Source organism: Tachysurus fulvidraco, chromosome 4 (assembly GCF_022655615.1).
Source record: "Tachysurus fulvidraco isolate hzauxx_2018 chromosome 4, HZAU_PFXX_2.0, whole genome shotgun sequence".
In the NCBI taxonomy this organism is placed as follows: domain Eukaryota; kingdom Metazoa; phylum Chordata; class Actinopteri; order Siluriformes; family Bagridae; genus Tachysurus; species Tachysurus fulvidraco.
Window position 1 is genome coordinate 12,312,867 of NC_062521.1, and position 23,342 is coordinate 12,336,208.

At 37.9% G+C, this 23,342-nt stretch overlaps 1 protein-coding gene across 1 annotated transcript in view; it reads right to left on the reverse strand.

Annotated features, from left to right (window-relative positions):
• Positions 1-6,385: 6,385 nt before the first annotated feature.
• The window catches only part of gfra4a (GDNF family receptor alpha 4a), an 84,281-nt gene continuing 67,324 nt past the window's right edge, over positions 6,386-23,342 (reverse strand). The window contains exons 4-8 of the mRNA XM_027142086.2: positions 19,857-20,202; positions 18,561-18,670; positions 17,528-17,662; positions 12,207-12,391; positions 6,386-11,854 (exon numbers count right to left, since the gene is read on the reverse strand). Of these exons, the coding sequence (XP_026997887.1) occupies positions 11,720-11,854; positions 12,207-12,391; positions 17,528-17,662; positions 18,561-18,670; positions 19,857-20,202 (911 nt within the window). The 3' untranslated portion in view covers positions 6,386-11,719. The remainder of the gene's footprint in view (positions 11,855-12,206; positions 12,392-17,527; positions 17,663-18,560; positions 18,671-19,856; positions 20,203-23,342) is intronic.

The following is a 23,342-nucleotide window of genomic DNA, read 5'->3' on the forward strand; positions in this document are numbered from 1 at the left end:
CAATTTCTTTAGACAATATGTTCACAGGTACTTTATTTTCCTGCTCTAAATGCAAGTATAATCCTATATTTGGTGTATAGCTGATAGGAAAAGTTCATCTGGAAATATTTGAAATATGTTTATTTGAAAATGTATGATTTGTTGATTATTGTTAATTCTCTTATCCTGTGAGCAGTTAGCAGTCGGGTGCCCTGCTGATGTCACAGGGGGTCATTGCTCGCACAAAATTATAAAGGCTATTCTTCTATTTGTAATAGAAGAAAATCTTTTCCTAGTCCTATTTTTTTCTCTCCTCACATTCTTGCAGTGACATTTAATGTCATGTTAATGAGAGATGCAACATCGAAGGAATAGAGACAGCTGTGAGATGAATAAAATGATGGAGCTTTTGTGCCTGGTCTGTTTGAGTAGAGTATACAGATGAGGAGATGAGAGATTGGGCAGAGAAAATGAATAAAAATTTTGCCGCATCACATCTTTTTCACTTACTAAATATATTACTATTATATATAGTGGTGGTTTATATACATACAGTCTCTCACAGAAGTGAGTACACCCCTCACATTTTTGTTAATATTTTATTATATCTTTTACAGCCATTAATGTCTAAACCTCTGGCCACCAAAGTGAGTACACCCCAAGTGAAAATGTTCAAATTGGGCCATTATTAGCCATTTTCTCTCCTCTGTGTTATATGACTCGTTAGTGTTACAATGTTTCAGATATGAATGGGGAGCATGTGTGTTAAATTTTGCTCTCACGCTCTGATTCTGGTCAACATAGCACCTTATGGCAAAGAACTCTCTGGGGATCTGAAAAAAGAACTGTTGCTCAAGAAATCATGCAAGCAGTTTGCTGAAGACAAGCAGACTAAGGACATGGATTCCTGGAACCATGGATCAGGATAAACTTCTTTGGTTCAGATGGTGTCAAGCGTGTGTGGCAGCAACCAGGTGAGGATTACAAAGGCAAGTGTGTCTAGAGTCAAGCATGGTGGTGGGAGTGTCATGGTCTGGGGCTACATGAGTGCTGCCGGCACTGGGGAGCTACAGTTCATTGATGGAACCATGAATGCCAACATGTACTGTAACATACTGAAGCAAAGCAAGATCCTCTCCATTGGGAGACTGGGCCACAGGGCAGTATTCCAACATGATAAAGACCCCAAACACACCTCCAAGAAGACCACTGTCTTCCTAAAGAAGCTGAGGGTGAATTTGGTGGAATGACCAAGCATGTCTCCAAACCTAAACCCTATTGAGCATGTATGGGGCATCCTCAAACGGAAGGTGGAAGAGCACGAGCTCTCTAACATCCACCAGCTCCGTGATGTCATCATGGAGGAGTGGAAGAGGACTCCAGTGGCAACCTCTGACGCTCTGGTAAACTCCATGCCCAAAAGGGTTAAGGCAGTGCTGGAAAATAATGGTGGCCACACAAAATATTGACACTTTGGGCCCAATTTGGACATTTTCAATTAGAGGTGTACTCTCTTTGGTGGAAAGGGTTTAAACATTAATGGCTATGTTGTTATTTTGAAGAGACAGCAAATTTACTCACTTATACAAGCTGTAAACTCACTGCTTTACATTGTAGCACAGTGTTATTACTTCAGTGTTATCACATGAAAAGACATAATACAATATTTACAAAAATGTCAGGAATTACTCACTTTTGTGAGATACTGTATATATCATGAAAAGAAGAGGAAACACTACTGTTATTTCCTTCCAGGTAGAAAAGTAACTGTAGCCTGTTTTAAGAAACTTCCCTTTGTGTCAGTGTTACTGTATGGGTTCTACACTGAGCTTAAATATTCATCTGATTAGCCACCAAAAGAGAGTTACAAGAATGCCGGAGTAGAATGGAAATCTACATGGCCTCAGGAAATCTGCATGAACTGTGCACCATGACTTTTGTGGATGATGGTGTGCTATGCTAATCCGGGAGAAAAGTATTTATTGTGGATAAGTTTCAATCTCAGACCCTTCTCATTATTCCTAGTTTAACCTCCGAACAGAGAGGCTGCAGTGTCACAGCACTAGGTTTCCAGAATGAAAGAGATCACCAAGATCTTTTCCACATCTGCACTTTTGCAATCACTTCAAAACACCATCATTAAACGTTTCCTGCACTTGAAAAACATCATTCAAATAATGCACCATAGGGTCCTTTTCAATCTATTGCAGTCCCTCAGCAGTCCATATATTATTAGTAAATGTAGCAGTAGGTTCCCCACATCTGCATTTTCAAAATCACTTTAAAACACCACCATTAATGGTGTTAATGTTCTGCATTCCCAGTCAACCTAGTATGAATAGGTAATCAAACGGCATTGTGGGTAATGTAGGAAACTATTAACCACAGTAAAAATAGAACATGTAAACTAAAAAAAAATCAACCAGTTGTTCAAATTGCAGTGTTCCTTTAATTCTGATTGGACATGAATAAGTGAATAAACTTGTTAAAAGCTGTTTCCTAGTTACATACAGGCCACAGGGAATCTATTAAAAGTTAATAAAACTGTTACATTCTTCTTTTAAGATGCTTTTCTTGATGTACTGTGAGTTCTGTTAGTTGTTTGTTTTGGGGTGTTTTCCCCTTCTGTCTCATCTTCTGCTGGAAGATTCTTAACTGAGTTAAGCTCTATTGATTGACTTGGCCCTTTCAATTTTTTTAACTGATGAAGTCCTTTATTGTGTTGTCTGGGTTTTGGCTCATTATCTTGTTGACTGATGAAATCCCGATTAAATTGGATACATTACTCTGTAAATCAGAAGACAAAATGTTTCTGTAGACTTCTGAATTTATTCTACTGCTACTATCATCAGTTACATCATCAATAAAGATTAGTGAGACTGTTCCAGAAATATTCATTCAAGCCCAAGCCATGACACTACCTCCAGAGTGCTTGACTGTTGAGTTTGTATGTTTTGGATCGTGAGCAGGTATGGCAAGCCGTTTTAACATTTAGTGGCTAAGATTGACTATCCGGAATTAACATTACAGATATCAACAACATATTTTCAACGAGCTGTAACTGAATTCTGACTAGTCAAAATGGCATTTGGAGATATCTATAATTCCGTTTTAGCTAGTCACAATGAATGTTAGAAATATCTGGAATTCAGATTCGAATAGTCTAATAGTGAGTTACGATATCTGCAATGACATCACTGAAAACGTTATTCAACTCGTCACACATCCTTAATGACGTTTGCAGATATCTATAATTGAGTTTTGTCGAGGCAGAATTAAAGTTATAAATATCGCAAACGTCATTTTGACTCGTCAGTATAGTGCATGACGTTGCTAATGCAAGGCTGGATATTCAACCAGCAAACAAATCGTTTGAGCCGGTTTACAAGTAACAGAAGAAATGGCGGTTGATGTTGTAGATAAAATTTAGAAAATGGCATGAAATAGAACGCTATTTTGATTACTATTTGATTACTATTACTGATTACTATATTCAGTCTATAATGAGTTTATCCTGTGGGCTAACAGCAATCACCGCTATAACAAGCTCTTCCAACCGACAACAAGACCCTCCTCCTACTTGCAGTGACATCATTACAGACATCTGCAACGTAATTTTGTCTAGTCAAAACTCTATTTCAAGATATCTGTATTTACATTTTGACTAGGAAGAATGAAAGTTAAATATATCTCTGATTTGAGATATCTCTAATCAAAATTCATTTGAAGGTATCTATAACTTGATAACAGATATCTACAACTAAATTATGACTATCCATAATTCCGGTTAGAGATATCTACAAGTTAATTATGACTAGTCGCAATTTCAGTTCAAGCTATCTTTAATGACCTAGTTTTGACTAGTTAAAATTGAATTTAAGATATCTCAAACAGACATTATAGATATTTTTAATTGAGGGGAGTCAATTAAAATAAATTGTAGAAATCTCTAACCGGAATTATGTATAGTCATAATTTAGTTGTAGATATCCACATTTCACATCTTGGATATCTACAACTGAATTAAAGATATCTGTAAAGGGAAACTCCATAGACGTGAATGGGAAAAGTGACGTCATTCGTCCTAGGAAGATATGAATATCTGAAAAGACAGTTGTTGATAGGAGGAATGCCATTGTGGATATCTGAAATTTTCATTTTGACTAGGCAGAACTGAATTACGCCTATCTATAATACATATCCAGGCTGGCCATTAAATGTTAGAATGGCTTGCCATAAGCAGGTCCTTTCTTTATCCATGATTTGTTTGTTTTTCATCACTTTGGTAGAGGTTAATCTTGTTTCTATATCTTTTATGGCTAATCTCTGTATTTCTTTGTGAATTCCAGTCTGGCCTTGTGATCCTTACTGCTGATGAGTGGTTTGCATCTTGTGATATGGCTCTAAAGTCTTCTTCAAATGTGGGATTGTGATGCCTTCACCCCTGCCCTGTGAAGGATGTTGGTGATGTGACTGACTGGTGTTTTGGGGGGTTTTCTTCACAGCTTTCATGATGATTCTGTCATCAGCTGCTGTAGTTTTTCCTGGCCCAATTGTTGGATGTTTGGTTGTTAGTACACCAGTTGTTTCTTTATAATTGTTTACGACATTGTTTTATTGACAATGCTTGTGCAATGGCTCTGATTGATTTTTCCGTCTTTACTCAGCTTCAAATGTTCAAAAAGCTCTGATGGACTTTCAGAGCTATTAATTATTTAAACAATGAATCTAAGATTGTATATGAGAGACACCATGAAGGAGCTACAAAAATACTGGAGTTTTACCTCAGGAAATCTACATGAACTGTGCTCCATGACTTGTGTGGGTGATGGTGTGAAAACTATCTTACCTTGAGTGCTATGCTAATTCAGGAGAAAAGTATTTATTGTGGATGAGTTTCAATCTCAGACCCTTCTCATTATTCCTAGTTTAACCTCTGAACAGAGAGGCTGCTGTGTCACAGCACTAGGTTTCCAAAATGAAAGATATCACCAAGATCTTTCCCACAACTGCACTTTTGCAATCACTCCAAAACTCCATCATTAAACATTTCCTGCACTTTAAAAACATCATTCAGATAATGTACCTAATATTAGTATTAGTGTTTATATTATTAGAATATTATTTTTAATAATACGATTACTTTGCTCTCAAAACTAAATTTCATGTTTTGATTCTTCTGCACTTCCACATCCCTGGATTCAGGTCTAATAATTGGGAAGACTACCGAAGAACAAGGAACTCATTGTCATATTCCTGAAACCAGTTTGAGACTGTTTTTGCTTTATGACATGGGGCATTATCATGCTGAAAGTGACCATTAAAAGATGGTAAATTGTGGCTATGAAGGAAATAGTTTGTGGCATTCAAGCGACGGTTGATTGCTATTAACAGTCCAAATTGTGCCAAAAATCTCTCCCACACAATTATACCACCTCCAACAGCCTGGACTGTTACAAGGCAGGTTCTCTCTCTCTCTCTCTCTCTCTCTCTCTCTCTCTCTCTCTCTCTCTCTCTCTCTCTCTCTCACATTATTTAATTATTAATTAATGTATTATATTATATTATATTATATTATATTATATTATATTATATTATATTATATTATATTAGTCAGGGATTATGTTAACATTTTAACAAACCTAAAGACGTGTTAATTTTCTTACTTTCTGGACATGTTTTATTAATGCTGAACCTTTTGGTTTATGAAACCTCAACGTAAAGACTTACTATTTTACAGCCATCTTTGAAATATTTATGCTTGCAGTAACTGAATATGACATCACTTCACACTTCTAAGTCACGCTGTGTGTTAACGCTACCTGCCATCAACACCTGGGGTTCGGGGATTGTCATAACAACTCTCGTAGTAATTCTGCCGTATTATGACAAATTACCCATGACCTCTGTAGACATTTGTGTCAATGTTGCTCTAAATTCCTGAGAGAAATGCAGCTTATTTTGTGTGTCTCATTAGCAGTTTGTTGGGCTTCCTGCCATTCGCTTCAATGTGCCTCCTCTCTAGAAGAGTTGGCTCCAATTAGATTCAGCGCGGTAAAGGTGTGATTTAGAGAGGAAGCTGTCAGACAAATGCACATGTCTCTGTTCATCCAGGTTTGCAAGCTCTGCAGCAACATAATTGGACAAAAATGTAGCACAATTTAAATCTATATGAATTTGGCAGAGATGGTGTGTGGGGTGTGTGTGTGTTTAATAATATATCATAGTTGTTGATATGATGTTCTGAAATGTTCTGAGCAGGTAAATGAGAGTTGAGAGCATAGTGAGAAAATTGTACACATCAGTATTCAGAACTCTCATGTAACTACAGGCTTAGACACAATTCAGGCAGTAGTGCAGCGGTCATCACACATGAGATGGGGTTTCAATGGTTGTGTATGTGACCTTGAGCTTATGTTGATTTTATTTGAGAAGTAATAAGGAGCAGTATCAGTTTACAACAATTCATTGTTCAACCATAATGCTGAAATTAATTAATTGCATTGTGTCTGTGAAGTCCATGAAAAATATTATGCACAACAACCATAGCAGATGAGTCCTTGGACAGCTTATACTTTAATTAAAAATAAAATTAACCAAATAACAATAGCACATTAAAATATAATCATGTACATACTAGTTAATTCACACAAATGCTTTGATTTTGTGACGCCATGCACTATATAACATTTCACATCCTGTCCATCACTTGCTGCAACTCTCTCCAGTACATACAGCATTTTATCCCATGCCTAAACATCATACATTCTTCTCAACTTCTAATTCATTGTGCAAAATTTTCTAATTCGATGTGCTGGATATAAGTCCTATTTTGCTGCGGAATAATGAGGATGGAAATTGTATTGTTAAATTGATGTGATGATTGATGTGTTAATTACATCAAAGATTATTCATGTTGCAAAACATCACCACTAGCTGACTCTTACTAGATGTTTATTTCAAGGCTTGCTGTATTCTCATTCATACCGTATATCATCAGATTGTTGTTTTTTTTATTCGTTTGCTATTCAGTTGTCTTCTGCTTTCATGTTACATTGTATTGCAGTTGACAGCAGGAAATAGAAAGAAGCCTGTTCTATTCCCAAATAAGCAAGTTTGTGTAGAAAAAAAATTAACTTTAGAACATTTTGGCAAACTCTAAGGCATGTACTACACACAGGCAGTTTTTATTTTATTTAATGTGAATAGTTGGTCCAAAAATCAAAAATAAACTCTTGTGTAACTGACTAAAACCTGGACTATTTTGGGATTGAAGATGAACATAGTGTTCTAGTCTATAAGCAGCTTCCTTATTACTCAACCAGCAAATGTACATAATAGGCAACATTTAAATTATTCCAAAACTCCATGTGCATGGAATATTTACTCACTATACTTGTTCTTCTAGGATTAGCCATGTTAATGGAATCCAGACTACTAGTTTTCAGGCACTGACAGATTTTTAAGTTTAACAATGTAGACTTCTAGCTAAAGAACTAACTTCAGCTAGGAAGCTACTGTGCATACATTTATTCACACTTTTCCCACCAAGTATCTAAAACTTCTCCCAAGTGCGATTTTAATGGCCTTTACCAACAAAACTGTCCCAGATTTAAAAATCTCACACCTTTTGTTATAGGAAGTTATATAGGAAGGGCAAAACTAAAGTATAGTACCTAACTAACAAAAAGTAATAGAAAGAATTTTTTTTGATTCTTGAATTCTTAAATCACAGCTTACTTTATTTCAGTGTTTAGACTTTCACTATAATCAATCATAAAAAAGAAAAGATGGCAAATTTTGCAATATGGTTTCTTAATTAATTAATGTTTAAATAATAACTTGGCAGAATGTAATTGAGTGTCATCACTGTAGCACTTTAATAAATGTGTAGCTTAGTGGTTGAGCTGTTGGACTACAGCTAAGAAGGTTGGAAGTTTGAACTCTAGGTCCACTAAGCTGCCACTGCTGGGCCCTTGAGCAAGGCTTTTAACCCTCAGCAACACAAAATGAGGTCAAGTGTATGCCCTGTGGATAAGGGCATCTGCCCAGTGCCAGAAATGTAATGTAAAAATACTAATCACTGTAATAAACCAGCAGTGTGACTAAATTGTAATGAGTTAGTTTCTAATATTATATGTCCATGCAGACAAAGCCAAAAAGTCTTGTTATCGACTTTGAACCACTGAATGGTATCTAATTAAGATTGTCTGTCCATCACTACTATGCTAAGAAAACTTTAACAACTTCTTATCTGATTCTGGATATTAGTTGCTAGTGATTTAATAGTAAAGGTAAAAACACTGATTTTATTATTTTATAGTAACTCACTATGGTTTGGTCTGCATTGTAATTTATTATTAGTTAAACCGTAATAGCCATAAGGAGTTGAACCTCTGTGTTATCTACATGTATCAGTACACTTACCCTGTCATTATAGAAGCATTTATTACTGTAAAATGATATAATCAATCCTTTACCTTTTATTATTTAATTGGGTAACAAGTTGTTACAGTTTTGTCAACACAGTAGACAGTCTTAATGATGAACAGACGATCTTAATTGGATACCATACAGTGGTTCAAAATCACTTCAGGCTGCATAGAAATTCAATATTAATAACTTTTTATCATTACACTTTACTCAACAAGTAGTTTTTTACAGTATAGTTATTAGTAAAATGGTAAAAGATTAATTACTGATATGTTAAGTGTGAGTACTTACACAAAAATTATGAAACCATATTGTAAAGCATTGGCAGTAAGGTGGCAGCTAGCAGAGTGATATTACTGTTAATATGGAAAACCGACGTTCAACTGAATAATACAGTATATTCGGTCAGAATTTCCAACATCTGTACTGTTACGTTGTTTGAGGTGACACTATGCTTTCAAGTTTAAAAGAAATCGATCTCATTATGCTTTATTTAATATAGCTACCTAATGATGTATTATTTTGGCAGGCTTACAAATGTAATCATGGCTGATATATCTAAAGATTTCTGATTGGCGTCTTGCTATTCAGGGACTGGAAATTCAAAAAGTAGGGCAGTTATTGTTAATGATTAATTTCTTGTTTCATTTACAGTATTTTTGTTTGTTGTTTTAAATTTCACACTTGCTGTCGGTTTCAGCTATAAAAGGTGGGAGTTTAGCTGACTGCTTTTCTTTCTTCATTCAGAGAGGCTGCTCTGTCTGTTTTTTCTTTCAAATTTTGCATGGAGTTACTTCTGGACAGAATTATGGACCCACCTTCATCCAAAAGTATATATGAAATGCTGCCTTGAAATATGGACAAAATTACATCTTAGTCTTATCCTGCTAATGCAGAGTAGTAGCTTTAATCTTCGAATTGTGCAAATGATGCTCCATCATGCTTCCTCCAAAGATAGTCATGTTTCCTGCCTTGCATTCAGAAGGTAGCTATCAACTACTGAGGGTTTGGAATATGGACATGCAGGCCACATAAGACAGAAAGAACTACATTTAAACAATTTCACAATATAAGCATTAAGGGAATAGATGCAATAGCGTGTACTGTACTTGTTTTTTATTTGACTGTTTAGCTGTTGTTTGTTGCTGGCCAGAGCTAAAGTACAGCAGTGTTTGCTGACCCATAGCCTGGAGACACATTCAGCCCAGCTACAGACAGAAGGCTATGCAAAGGTTAGACTTCAGCAACAACATCAAGAACAAGAAAATGGGTGTTAGCTCTTTTTCCTCTATTCTTTTTTCATCATTCTCACATTGTATGCTGAAGTCTAAAATGTAACTTTGAAAACACGCTTGATGCAGTTTGTACATCTTCATATGGCAGCTTTATTTTTCAAGAAATTACAATTATATTAAACAAACCCTGCCACTTGCCAACACCATATCCTTTGTGTCCCAAGAAGATGATTGGTCAATACATTTTGCAGTAAGCAAAAAATGAAAAGAAATATGGCTCCTGCATATCAAATACACATTAGCTTTCACTTTGTTGAGCTGTGCTTCATTTTCCATTGGCTGCTGATGGTCTTTAGATTTCCACATCCACAGGCACTGACGTCCGGAGTCCATGCAGCCAAGTGTAAGTGTTTTAAGTGCTTGTGTTTTGCCAGTGTGTGAAAGTGGATAATGACATCCAAAAGCTGAGAGAAGTGATGCTGTCATGTAATAGAAATTATTTGTGTGACTAATTCTTGTGGACCTTCTTTAAAAACAATCATGTTTAAAAGGCTTTCTCAATGCCACTGTGTTGCCTGATCATTAAGTACCTAGTAGCGTGTGGCGCCTCAGTCTTGCTGTTGAGGACTGGGGATTGTGTAGGCCACTGAAGCAATAAAAATTTGCTCTCATTTTCCTGGAGCCATTCAGCAACAACATGAGCTGTGTTATATGATAGGTTATGAGACTGAAAGCATCTGTAGAATCATGTTATTCTCAATCTGATCCTCCGACAGTGCATCATGATGCGAAAATAACCTGGCTTTATTTGACAAGAAAAAAAATTCCAGTCCTCAGAGTTCCAATTTTGACTCGTGATGTGCCATCTTTGCCTTTGCTGTTGGTCTTTGACAGTTGTAGCTGGTAAGTGGAGGATTTGTTGCTGTGGCTTGTCTGTTTGCTTGAAAGATTCTCAGAAATCTCCGTAGAGATCCCGTGGATGAACACACTGGGTAGATCTAATCACTCATAGTTGTTTTGCATTTCACACAATTCTCGATAAACCAGTGTTGACAAACCCAGGACTAGATCCATTTGTGAGATGAGTATCTATCATGTCTAGCAACACCAATCATGCCGCAGTAGCCACCCTGGTCACACATTTAATGTATGCACTGTTTAACAGAACAGTAAATGTTGCTGTTTGGTAGCCGGGAACATGACATATAGCTTAGCAGAAGGTTTTGTGTGTGTGAAGGTGGGAAATAGGTTTATAAACTAAACTAGCAGTTCGGTGTAAACTTTTGTGTTGTATCCCAGGATGTGTGGGCTATAGAGCATTCGATGAAAAACAAAAAAGTGATTTTCCACTCATAATTCGCATAATAGATCAAACACATGGCAGTTCATTAAGTCTGAGGTTAAAGCAATGGTGTGTTTGCAGACATCACCGAAGACAAAAATCATGACTGTAACAAGAGGATATCACTAATGATATATGAACATTTTCAACACATTACAAAAATAAAGCACGTCATATTATTTAAACATCCCTGCGATCTTTCTGTGAAGAGTCATCATCACCATAAACACACAGTGAATGATTACAGCTCCTGAATGACAATCATCACTATGTGTTGTCCCTCATGCATGCTGCAGAACGGACCCGATTCATCAATACTGATGTACCAAAATCACTGTATTTAAAAAAAATAGGTATTGAAATAATAATGATTAAGGACTACATGATAAGCCACAAAGTTATTTCATTTTTTTTTTGTTTTTGTTTTTTTTTAAACACAGGCCTTCATAGAAAGTTTTATACATAGATATACACACATACATAACACATATACACACTCTTCACTGCAGTTCAGTCTCGGGTATCAGTCATAGAACTGTGCTCAGAAAATAAACCACTACTTCACATTGTGGGCTGGAAACTTGGGTCGTAGTCTTTTTTGGATAGTTCTCTCTTTTTGTGCTCTTATATTCATTTGTCTATTTTCTCACCAGAGGGGTTTGATGAAAAGCCATCACACACTGTCCCTACCCAACTCCATGCTGCTGAGCTGTGATTGGCTGGCTTGATTCTAGAAATGAAAAGCCAGCAACAGGATGGTGGGGAGAAAAGCTGTCATGGCCAGGTCAGTGCATCCAGGGCTGCTGTCGTACAGATCAGGTAATGGGAGGGTAGAGTCACTCAGAAGTCTGTCTCTCTCGTTCATCTGCATGTGAAAGAGAAAGAAAAGGGGACGGAGATGCACAGAGGGAGAAGGGCATTTAGCTCCGTGATGCATACGAGTTTGCATGTCTGTTCATGTCATTTCTGTTTGTACTGATATCCTGTCTGTTCTGTTTGCCTTGTCTTCTCCTGTTTCTTTTTTCAGTTGCTTTGTCTACCTCTTTTCATTTATCATCACGCCCATTGTTTTACCCTCTGGTCACGTATCTTACAACAGTAGAGTAGCTTGCGCAGCAGGAACTGACCTACATAAACCTCAACCATACACTCACATACATATACACAGACAGAAACTACAGCACACAGGAACTCCGTGTGACAGAGGATTTGTTTACCTGGGTGGGGATTTGTGGATGAAAAATATTCTGCTGGCTCTCCGCGTTAATTGAGATGATGGTGGTGGTTATGGTACTGGTAGCTAGGTGTTGATTGGGAGTGTTGGTCCTTGGACTAGCTGATCCTGGCTGGTTAGCTGCAGTTTTGGAGTCAGTGTCATTGCCAAAGGCGAGGATAGCATTTTCTGGTTTGGGGAATGTAAGGGAAAAAAAAACAAACACAATCTCAGTGCTTTAGATTTTTTTCTTGCTTCAGTTAGCTCTGTGGTTAACCTGTGTTTCTCTCTCATGTTTCTCAGAACACCAGGCTCAGGATGCAGTCAACGGACTGTTTTCCAAATAAAACATACAGCATATCCAGAGCACAGTCAATGAACAACAGATCAATAATCAGTAGAATAAGTGGTCTCTCTTGCACAGAATATCTTGTGTGGATAGGAAGGTATGAATAGGTTCTTATGTTGAGTTTAATAATGTGTATCAACGGATGACTGCTGACTGCTTTCCATTTTGTCAGGGATGACCAAAGAGCGCTGGCAAAGTTATAGTCTGTTTTTCTGTTTTTCAGTAGTTCAGTTTAGAATAAATTATAGATTTTTGTGCAGAAATAACACCTGACAGTTTGGTGCTGAAACAGCACACAGTAGTAAACTCCTCAGTTTAATGATCACTTGCCAAGGCAACCTTCTTGCGCACATGTACATATTCTTTAACAGACGTAGCTTTTGAAAACAAACAACTAAATCTGAACTGTTTTTAGATACTTAGAGATAGTATGAGTAAATAGAAAAAAAACCATTAATATGTCATGTGCCCGGTGTTCAGCGAGGGAATACAGCATGCATGCCCTGACAGCTGAGTGTGAAAAGACACTCATATCAAATTCAGATTATTACTGTGAGACTTGAACCTTTTTGAATATTTACAGCATTTATGTAAGATTTTAGCAGCCATTTCAAATCTATGTTTGAAAGATCATGTGTGTTTTACATACTTGGGTACCCCATTCATGTAGATATGACTAATAAGAATAAGATATGATAATAAGTGCCTGTGAGCGTTACCAAGATGGACGCTGAATGAACAGAACTAACTACAAGCACTACATGGCATAATGCAGAACCTGAGGACTGCAAGAGCTTCTATAGATGTTTACTCTCCACAGCACTGCCTGATTTCACAAATGAGTCAAGCTCCTCAATAAAAAAAAGGAGATGTTGTGAGCGGAATCAGGAGGTGGAGTGAGTACGGCGCTGGAATAAATAAGCACTCTGGAGCATTTTGTCGCAAGATAATGAAAATGCTTGCTGGCCTAGTAAAATCTTCTGGTGCACAACATTGCATATGTGAGAGGTCAGAAACACAGAGGGATTTTAGACATACAAAGAAACCGGTCCATTGTTTGTGGTTATGTTATTTTATTAAGTGAATGGTTGCACATTTCAGTGTTCTTCAGGGGAATGCAGCATGTGTGATCTGACAGCTGAGTGTGAAGTGTTAAAATGAGCCAGAAGTGAATAAACCATTACACATGCATAGCTGTTCTGGTAAAACAGAGAACTGAAAAGTTTAAAAAAAAAAACTGATTCCCCCATAAAATGTTAATGTTTTAAATTGTCTTTACCCACAGGCTAAAAAGCATAATTGACCACACAGTTATTTACTCCTCTATACATATAGAATTGACATAGAATTGTACTTATCTTGCAAAATTAACTGAGATAACCAGCTGTGTTAACACAACATTGTGCTAATGTGTCCATCTGATAATTAGCTTAACTAATACAACTTTGAACACTAGATATTTGAATTTAGATTGATAATAAGCTAGCTAACTTTAAGTAAAATATTACGTCATGTTGCTAGGTCTTAAATCAAATGGAGTTGTTTATGGTGTAATAGTGAGAGACAAAGCTACAGATGGGATATAGTGATGACTAGTAAATTGGGTACAAGCAGCTTCTGGCTTAATCAAATTTAAGCACATTTGTAAAGATATTGTGTATCTGACCAGACAACATGTGATAACATGGCTATTTTAGACATGACCTGGTGAGACTGGTATTAAGACCATATGCCTACTTCTCAATAACACACACACATGACTCCAATACATAAAATAAAGAATTTATCTTGAATAGAAAATTATCTGAAACAAGTCATACATATAAATCATTAGATATTAAAATGATTGATACATTGATATTATAAAACTACACTAGACTTTGATAATCTTAGTAGCTGCAGTAGTGTAATGCACCACACTGAAGATGATGTTGATGATGATGACCAGTTACCTTTTACACCTGTGAGCTGTATGCTTCATGATGGAGCTGAACACTGAGGTTCAGTCTCAGCGAATTTTCACTCTCCAAAAAAATAAAATAAAAACCTCCCCCAAACCCCAAATACCTCAGCTGCTTTCTGCGCTGATCTTTGCTTTTCTCCTCTTTGCAATTCTCTGACTCTTTGCACCATTAGTTTTACTGCAGGGAGCCAAATTACGTGCAATTACTGAGACATCAGAGTCAGCGCTTAGACTCAAGTGAATACACACCCACTCTCTCACAAGCCAGAGCCACTGACAGTGTGTATGTGTGTGTGTGTGTGTGTGTGTGTGTGTGTGTGTGTGTGTGTGTGTGTGTGTGTGTGTGTGTGTGTGTGTGTGTGTGAGAGAGAGAGAGAGAGAGAGAGAGAGAGAGAGAGAGAGAGAGAGAGAGAGCAAGAGAGAGAGAGAGCAAGAGAGAGAGCAAGCACAGAAGCGCAATTAAAATATAGTCACAGACATGTCAGAAATAGAGACTTGCTGGAAAGCAGGAACTCTCAGGGCTAGTATGTGGACTCTGTGATCACTTCTCACAATTGCCTCTGAGTTAGCAGTACTGCACGCAGCCAAGCTACACTGTTTCCTGCCACTGAGCTGTGAGTCAAAGGTTCCAGGTGAAAAATGCTTTGTCACTGTTTCTGTGTGTCACTGCACGGACGGACAAGTATAACCTCAACCTTAACAACAGTTTTCTGGGCTCATTATGAAGTTAGGACTAAACTTTATAAAAGCATCACAAAACAAATTCTTAGAGTGATCAAAAGAATGATTTAATGTTTGGTCTTGTCTTCTTGTATCGATCCTTTTTTGGTGCAAAACGAATAGTCATAAAACCCTCACTGTATAAGAAATGTAAATAACTCAGCGATTTAGGGCATTTTGCTGAATTATTCTTTATTACATTAACTAAATTTATGCCACATAACGTCTAGGTTGCAATTAAAAGCCGTCATTTGGTTTAATTCTAACACTGGAACGTTACAACAACCTTTAGGGCATTTGGCTTCGTTTTACTGCTGCAATGTTACTGGATAGAACCCAAAGCTGCAGAGATTTCAAGTCACTAAGCATTCAGCTGACAAAAAAATCTGTGAGTGTTTTTTCTGACTTGTATTAGCTAGGGTTGATTAAATGTATTCAAGTTTAGGATTAAGTTTAGCCAGCTAGCATCAGACTTTACATAGCCTCCTCTATCACACATGTTCTTTGCTGAATTCAGTATTGTCATTTATAATGGGTTTTCTTCTTGTGTTTAAATGATTATTAGCAATTTATTTACAAAAAAAGCATGAAATCTTTGTTTCTACACATATATAAATAAATATTTTGTACTCTACATGTTTGCCCTGCTAAATGTAATGCAAAATATTGTATTGGTTAATTGTGTTTTTAATAGACATTAGATTATAATTACTCCTAGGTGTGAATGGTGGCATAGTGCATGCTTTTTTCCTTGTGTCCCAGAGTGGATATGTATTCGTGCATCATTACCCAGTGTTCCTGGGATCCACCATGACCATGACTAGGATAAAGTGCTATCTAAAGATGAATGAATGAATGTAGAAATCACTCATCTGGCCATAAATACTCCTACACAGACTGAACAATCACAAATACAGAAATAAGTAGAGAAAATTACACATAGCCCTATTTAGTGATTAGTCATCTTAATCCAACATTTCTTCTGTTAGGTATATATCTGGAGGCAGCACTGGGTTATAAATATGATGCTGATTGTGATCCTGTATTTTTAGAATGCTGCTTTGTAGTTAAACAACATATTGTACACAGGCTTAGTAATTTAGTATTTACATTACCTTCAATCACAGCTGACATCTTGTCTAAGGACTAACAAGTGTTTGTGACAGCTAAATCTCTTACTCACATGACATAAGTGCAACTACGCATCTGTTTACATGAAGACATGGATGTCTGTGATCAGGCTGTGTAGCACTAATCAGCAAAGGGAGAGGAAAACAGCAGCATTCTTCCCATCATGCGTTAAGCACTCTGGGCTGTTGGCTTCTAAAGCATAAGAAAATGCAGGTCTAGCTGATATTCATAGACACATTACAGCTATTGGAACGAGGATTGAAGAACCCCACACCTTCATGTATAAGTGTAGCCCATAATCTTTAGGGCTAAATATTTATGAATGTCAAGTCACTTTAGTGGAGTCCATTTGATTCCAATTTCTCCTTCTTAACTCGGGGAAAAGTGTCATTTGCACTTGTTTTGAAATACACTGTTAACTTGTTTGTCGGTTTGTAATTACACCTAAGAATGACATTAACAAAGGGCTTTTAATCCTGGGTAGAGGAACGTTTCCCACTAGTAGTTTAGGAACAGAGTTAGCAGCGCTTTTTAATTGGGGTTATGGATCCCTGCTTTGGAGCAGGTTTAGCACCTCTTTTGTGGTGTGTGAACTGAGGTTCCAAATGTCTACAGTGTAAAACAATACAGTGTACGGATGATACAACTAGATGCTTCGTAACAGACACCCAATCAGAAACTGAACAACGTGTGACTCATCAAGTGAAAACCAGGACGTAGCAACACTCGGATTAGTAGCGTCATTCAGATGAACATCACGGACGTGTGTGCTGTTGTGAGGGGGAAATATATCACACTGAGTCAGATATTAACAGACGACTGGTCAGATCTGTACAAACCTGGACAGGACAAACCTCTGAAAGATAGCAATATCTGCTCAGGCAGAAAACAGCATACCTGTCCTTTTTTCCTCACCGATGTGAAAGTGTGAGACAAGCCTTTACTTTTACTAGTCGCGTGCTGTATTTATCCGATCTCGGTGGCTGCTAAGCAAATATGCAAATAAGAATGTTAACCAGTATAGTTTCTATGATAGAATGGACCTGTGTGGTTTAGTTATATCAGTCACTTAGCAGGTTTGTGCTACTGTATTGTACTGTAAGTGATTAGTGAATGTGTTATGGCATATTTAGTGCGTTATGCTTATGGAGAAGGGACTCACTGAGACAGATGTTGTCATGGAAATGGATCAAGAAGTCATAGCACTGCTCCCTGTGATTCCCACTGGCTGCACACGAGCACCACGGCCCCACATTAGATGTGGAGTTATCCAGATAGTTTGGGGTGATAGTGGTTCCTGCAGACAGAGTCAGAAATAGAGAAAATAAGTAGACGTAATGATGATGGAATTTCCGTTTAGTCACAATATTCTTATTTGTGTGGAATGTAATGTAAAGTTTTCCTCCATTTGACTGGACTGAAAGGTTCCAGATCACTGCATGCAGGCGTCTTGGCAGAAAGACTCCTCTGCCTCTCAGAAACCCAGTTTGCAGTGATTTCACACATTGTTAGACAATCACTTTATCTACTACTCCAACATCTGTGGGGGTGCTGAAAGGTTCAGAAAATCTTTATGCTCACACCTTTATACTATGTGTGTGGGTGAGAGGCCCAGAGACTGAGGAGGGAAAAAATGACTACATTGTGTACATGTTTTTTGCTATCCATAGTGTATTGTCTGCATGGATGTCAACTAGAGATTGAAGTTTTTTTTTCTAGACATTTCTAGCTCTGTGAGATGTGTGAAAGTGTTTTCTGTTGGGAAAAAAAATGCCAATGTCGTACTCATTGTCTGCATGGAGAGAGACTTGACTTACAGCCGACAGGAGGAAAGTGGAAGTGCTGCACTTTGGTGCTTTTGTGACCTGAGATGGACTTGTTTAAAGACATTGATTTCTTTTGTCCCAGAACACAAAAGTGTAACATCTGCACAGCATACCTCACAACATACTGCTTTAATGCTAAAGAACTAGGCCATGTGTCTTTTCTCTACTTTTCCCTACAACGCTTTCTCTAGCTCCCTCCCCTTTCCACTTTCTCAGACTGCACCTTCCTGCAAACATCATCATAAAGAATATAGGCTTAATAGTAGAAGTCACCTAGCTGAAGGAATAGCCTTTAAATTGAGTTTGTCTGAAGTGTTGTTTGTGTTTGCTGTGTTTGAGTGAATCTCTCTTGAAATTTTATGTTCTCACCTATCAGACCAGTGTAGGCAACGAGGCAGGCCCCATAGTTCTCTTGCTGGCAGCCGCTGGCAGTGAGCTCTGAGGGCTGGCAGTCATGCTTGAACTGGGCCCAACGAGATCTGGGAGATTCATAACAACACATCCATCATCCAACCAGCCAGCACACTTCTCCACACACACACACACACACACACACACACACACACACACACACACACACACACACACACACACACACACACACACACACACACCTCTCTCTCTCTCTCTCTCTCTCTCTCTCTCTCTCTCTCTCTCTCTCTCTCTCTCTCTCTCTCTTCCCACTTTGAGTGAGGCAGTTGGTGTTCGTTTGGGTCAAAACCAGTCTCAGTTTCTTGCCATCGACATTCCCCATATAAGTAGACATTGGAAACATGTGGCAATGACAAAGCAGACATTTTGATCTACAAAAGCAATTAACCACATAAAAAGAGTCACTGTGCCTTTTGTTTTGTTGAGTCCTGTCAAAACCAGATGTCATGGCAGAATTTAAGGATTGTGCACAGATTGATCTGTATTATTGTACTGAAACTTATTCCTTCTCTGCTTCTCTCTCTACTTGCATACACATACTGTACACACCTTCTGATTTTCTGTGCCTCTTCTTTGTCATCAGCCACATGGCAGACATCTATAAATTACTGGAGTGTTGCCATCATTTCCAGACAAAGAACTGAGTAACGGAAATCAGCCGATAGATTAAAGGGCTTGTCTATAAATCCTGATTGTGTATGATAACGAAATGGTTGTGGCAGAAAGTGCACATGCTGTGTGATACGGTGTGTTTCGCACATGCCTCTGGCCGAGAGTGGTAGAATGGTGATCAATAGGAGAGATAGATGAAAGTGTTTGTGTTTGTGACATGAAGAGGGTGTGTGAGAGAGGGATAGCTGAGCTCTCATTTTCAACTCCACTGAGAGTCTTGTAAAGTGACTTTTGCTGTCAGTATACTCCCTCTTCGTTCCACTCTAATTTACTAGTTAAGTGCCACATCTTCTTCAACAGCCCCATACCACAAAATGGCTGAAAAGCAATAAGCAGAAGGATGTTTATTCACTACACCACTTCCCTTAACTGAAACTGGGGCTGTGGGACTGTTAAAGAGTGTCAGATATAGTATGTCAAAAATGAAAGACTAAATTATATCCAAAACTGCCATTAACATCATGAGGTTGTGTGTTTTAGCCTGTTAAATCATCATTATTGTTGTCTGTAAATGAATAAAAAGTGATCTATATGGATGTATTACATGGATCGAATACTCACTTGCACACAAGGTCATCCTCACAGCTGCTGAGCTGAGTCAGGCAGTTGGGTTTTTCTCTTTCCTCGTATGAGCACGCAGGGACGATGGTCTGGCGGCGGCGCTCAGAGCATGCTGTGTCTGAGCACGGGCAGAACAGCAGCTCGTGTGTGTAGTCAGGTGGCACACGGTCAAAGAACTTTCGCAGGGCTTTGTTGCAGCGCATGCGATTACAAGCCCCCGCTCTCACTGATGGGGCGATGCAGGCCGACACATACTCTGTGCGCAGCTTCTGGCATGTGTCATCCACATTGCAGGCTTTAGCTGCATCCAGACAATGATTCACCGTCGCCATACCTGCCTCAGACTCTGCAGGATAGAGTGAAGAAAGAGAAGCAGAGGCATCGATCATTCAGCTTATTTATGGAACATGGAGGTGAGGTTCTGTGTGTAAGCACCTTACAGTCAACATACTAGTCATCACATGAGCGCACAAGCTCACCCCACTGGTACAAAGGTTTTTCACAAACAGTGTTTAAATCTAAAAATTGGCAACATACACATTATTTGTATGTTGAGTTATTGGTAGCATAATGCAACAAATGTGTTACATTAACTTGGTAATCAGCATTAGGTGTGCAACGTATGTAGAGGCCACCGAAATGAGGACTGGAGGATTATTAGAATCAAGGTGCTATTTGTAAATTTGCTTTTGGATATAATTTATTTTTTAAACAAATTTCAATTTCAATTAGTCTGCTATAGGATTTTATTCCCATTTGTATATAACATTCAAGTGACTGTAATCTAACTGTCAAACTGATTTGTGCAGCAAAGGTTTGAATCCAAAATGGAGAGATTTTGCAAGTACAAATAGTAAAAAAAATAAAAATAAATAATAATAATATTTACCTGCTGCCTTAACAGTTTATTTCTTTTATTTTGCCTTTTTGGAGCTGGAATTATTTTTTGCTTCTGTGTTTTTGTCACATTTTGTCACATGTATGCTCGACACCTAATCATGCATGAGCATAGAGTGCTTACAGGTTAGTTACATGCTGTCCAGCTTGAGCAGGAATGGATTTTCAAAATCATATGAGGTGTTTTAGGTGTCTGATAGTCTGTTTATGAAAAAATAATACATTCAAAAAAAGAAATAAATAAATAGTAGAAAGGAAGCGTATCATATAGCAAATGCAGCCCGTTTCCTGTTCAAGTCTTTTGGGTATTCCTGGGGAAACTGGGAAAATTGGAATCGTTTGGATAACTGTTTATATCTTAATCTAATTTTTTTTTTTTTATCTTCATCCAAATTTGAAACATCTCATTATTGGACATAATAGACTCCATACAAAAGTTTCCATCTTTCACACATCCTACAGAGGAACTATCCAGTGCTGAAAATCATCCACTTCTTGAAAAACATCAGTCTGCTTACTGTAATATGCTACACCCCTGCTACATATCAGAGCTCTACATCTCTATGCAGGCACAGTGCCTCACACCTTCAGGGATGGAGCTTTGATTCCTGCATCCTCCCTGTAAGTGTAGAGTTTACATGTTCTAACCTTGCAAACTCTCCCCCTTTGGACAAAACAAGACGACTCATGTAATTTATTATTAAAGGGATTCTGAGAAGTAAACCGTATCTTGGGAAGTTTATATGTAATCTGTAGATGACAGAACTCACGAGAGTTTATCAGGTGGCTGACAGTGTGGTTTGCACTACAGTATGTGAAGTGAGTCGTGTGCTTGATGACTTATGAACTAGGTCTGCAGGTGCAGGAGACATTTCTCAGCAACCTTATTTTGTCGAGCCGCTTTTTGTGGATGCATCGATATCAAAAACACTCTTTCACTGAAGACATGAGAATGCTGCAGTCAGGAAGCTAAGTTCAGGTAAATCACTGTGGTGAAAAGTCACAGGCTTTTACAAGCCTTTTTGTCCTGCCTTCATATCCTCACTGAGGTTTGCGAAAAGTGAAAACTGGAGTGTAGTGCTTCACGTGGCACCTCAGTACCCTGAGAGAATGTGTAGCAGGCTTTTTTTGCACATAGATTCAACTGCCTTTTCCATTTAACATGCTTTTTTAAGGTGTTGCTGAAGCTATCAATGAAGCTGTTTTTGCAGAACATATATAACAAAATTAACACTTAAACCATGTGATGATATATAAATATATTCCAGCTCACTGTTTCAAAAACTGATAATGATATTGCCATGATAAATGGAGGTATAATATCACACTAGAGAGAGAGAGAGAGAGAGAGAGAGAGAGAGAGAGAGAGAGAGAGAGAGAGAGAGAGAGAGAGAGAGAGAGAGCACTCCCATGTTGAAACGAAATCAGACTTCAATCAAATCATATCACTGCTGAAGTTAATCATACCAGATCAGTAGTGTATTGAAGTCTACTGGATCATTATTGCTTAAATTGTATTAAATTCTATACTATGGAGCATGCTATGTGAAAATGGGAGATTCTCACAGTACTAACACAACACCCATCTTAAATCCCTTTACACAATATTAATGAATATAGAATGTGGTTAACTATAAGAGAATGTCAGTCCTTCATGAATGGTGTGCTAATGAATAGAACATGAGTAGGAATAAAAGTTGAATGAGTCTGGTCTCTGTATCAGGGAGAAATGTCCCAGCTGAGACTGCTTCTGCTGCTGCTTCATTTTTCATAGCACACTAATGTAGACCATTGAGACAGACTGCTAGCATTACTGCTCTAGAGCTCATTGCATCATTTTTCTCCCATTCTCTCACTCTGTCTTCTCCATCTTCTGACTTTCCTTTATACCATTTCCTCTTTCTGATCAACTTCTTCTTCTTTTTTTTAATTCAGACATTATATCCATCTCTCTCGATATGAAGTTATCTGCTATATTAAACTTCCTCCATATGCTCCACCCTTCAAAGTGATAACTTTGTGGAGTCCCCCCTCTCTAGGTGCAGTAGTTAATTGCTATTTGGGACACAATGCTGTTTCATAAACTGGAGGCATTGTTTTTTTTCCTGCTCAGTCATTGACACTTATGTAAACAAGTGTAAGTATTGCAACACATTAATGATGAACAGATGGTCGGAGCTACAAAAACCTGCCCACACATTTAGGAGCTACTGCTCGATTGATTTTGAACATTTGCAAAATTCAAACAAACACTAATACACCAGTCATGGGTGTAAAACATAAAACTACTTAAATGCTACTTAACTAGTTAACATTTTCTGTAGCACCTAAAAAAATTAAGACCCAAATTCCCAAAATATCTAAAAACACAATTTATTACAAAGTACATAACACAAAATCACAAAACCAGGAAAAACTGGGAAAAAGAAAATGGAAACCCGAACAATGAACAGAGCACTCTAAGAGGATGCAAAGACTAATAGGGATATATAAAAAAGGATTAATAGGGAGACAATTAGACACATGATGGACACATGAGGGGCAGGTGTGCTTAGGCAGGAAGGAATTGGACAAGAGTGGGGAACACAA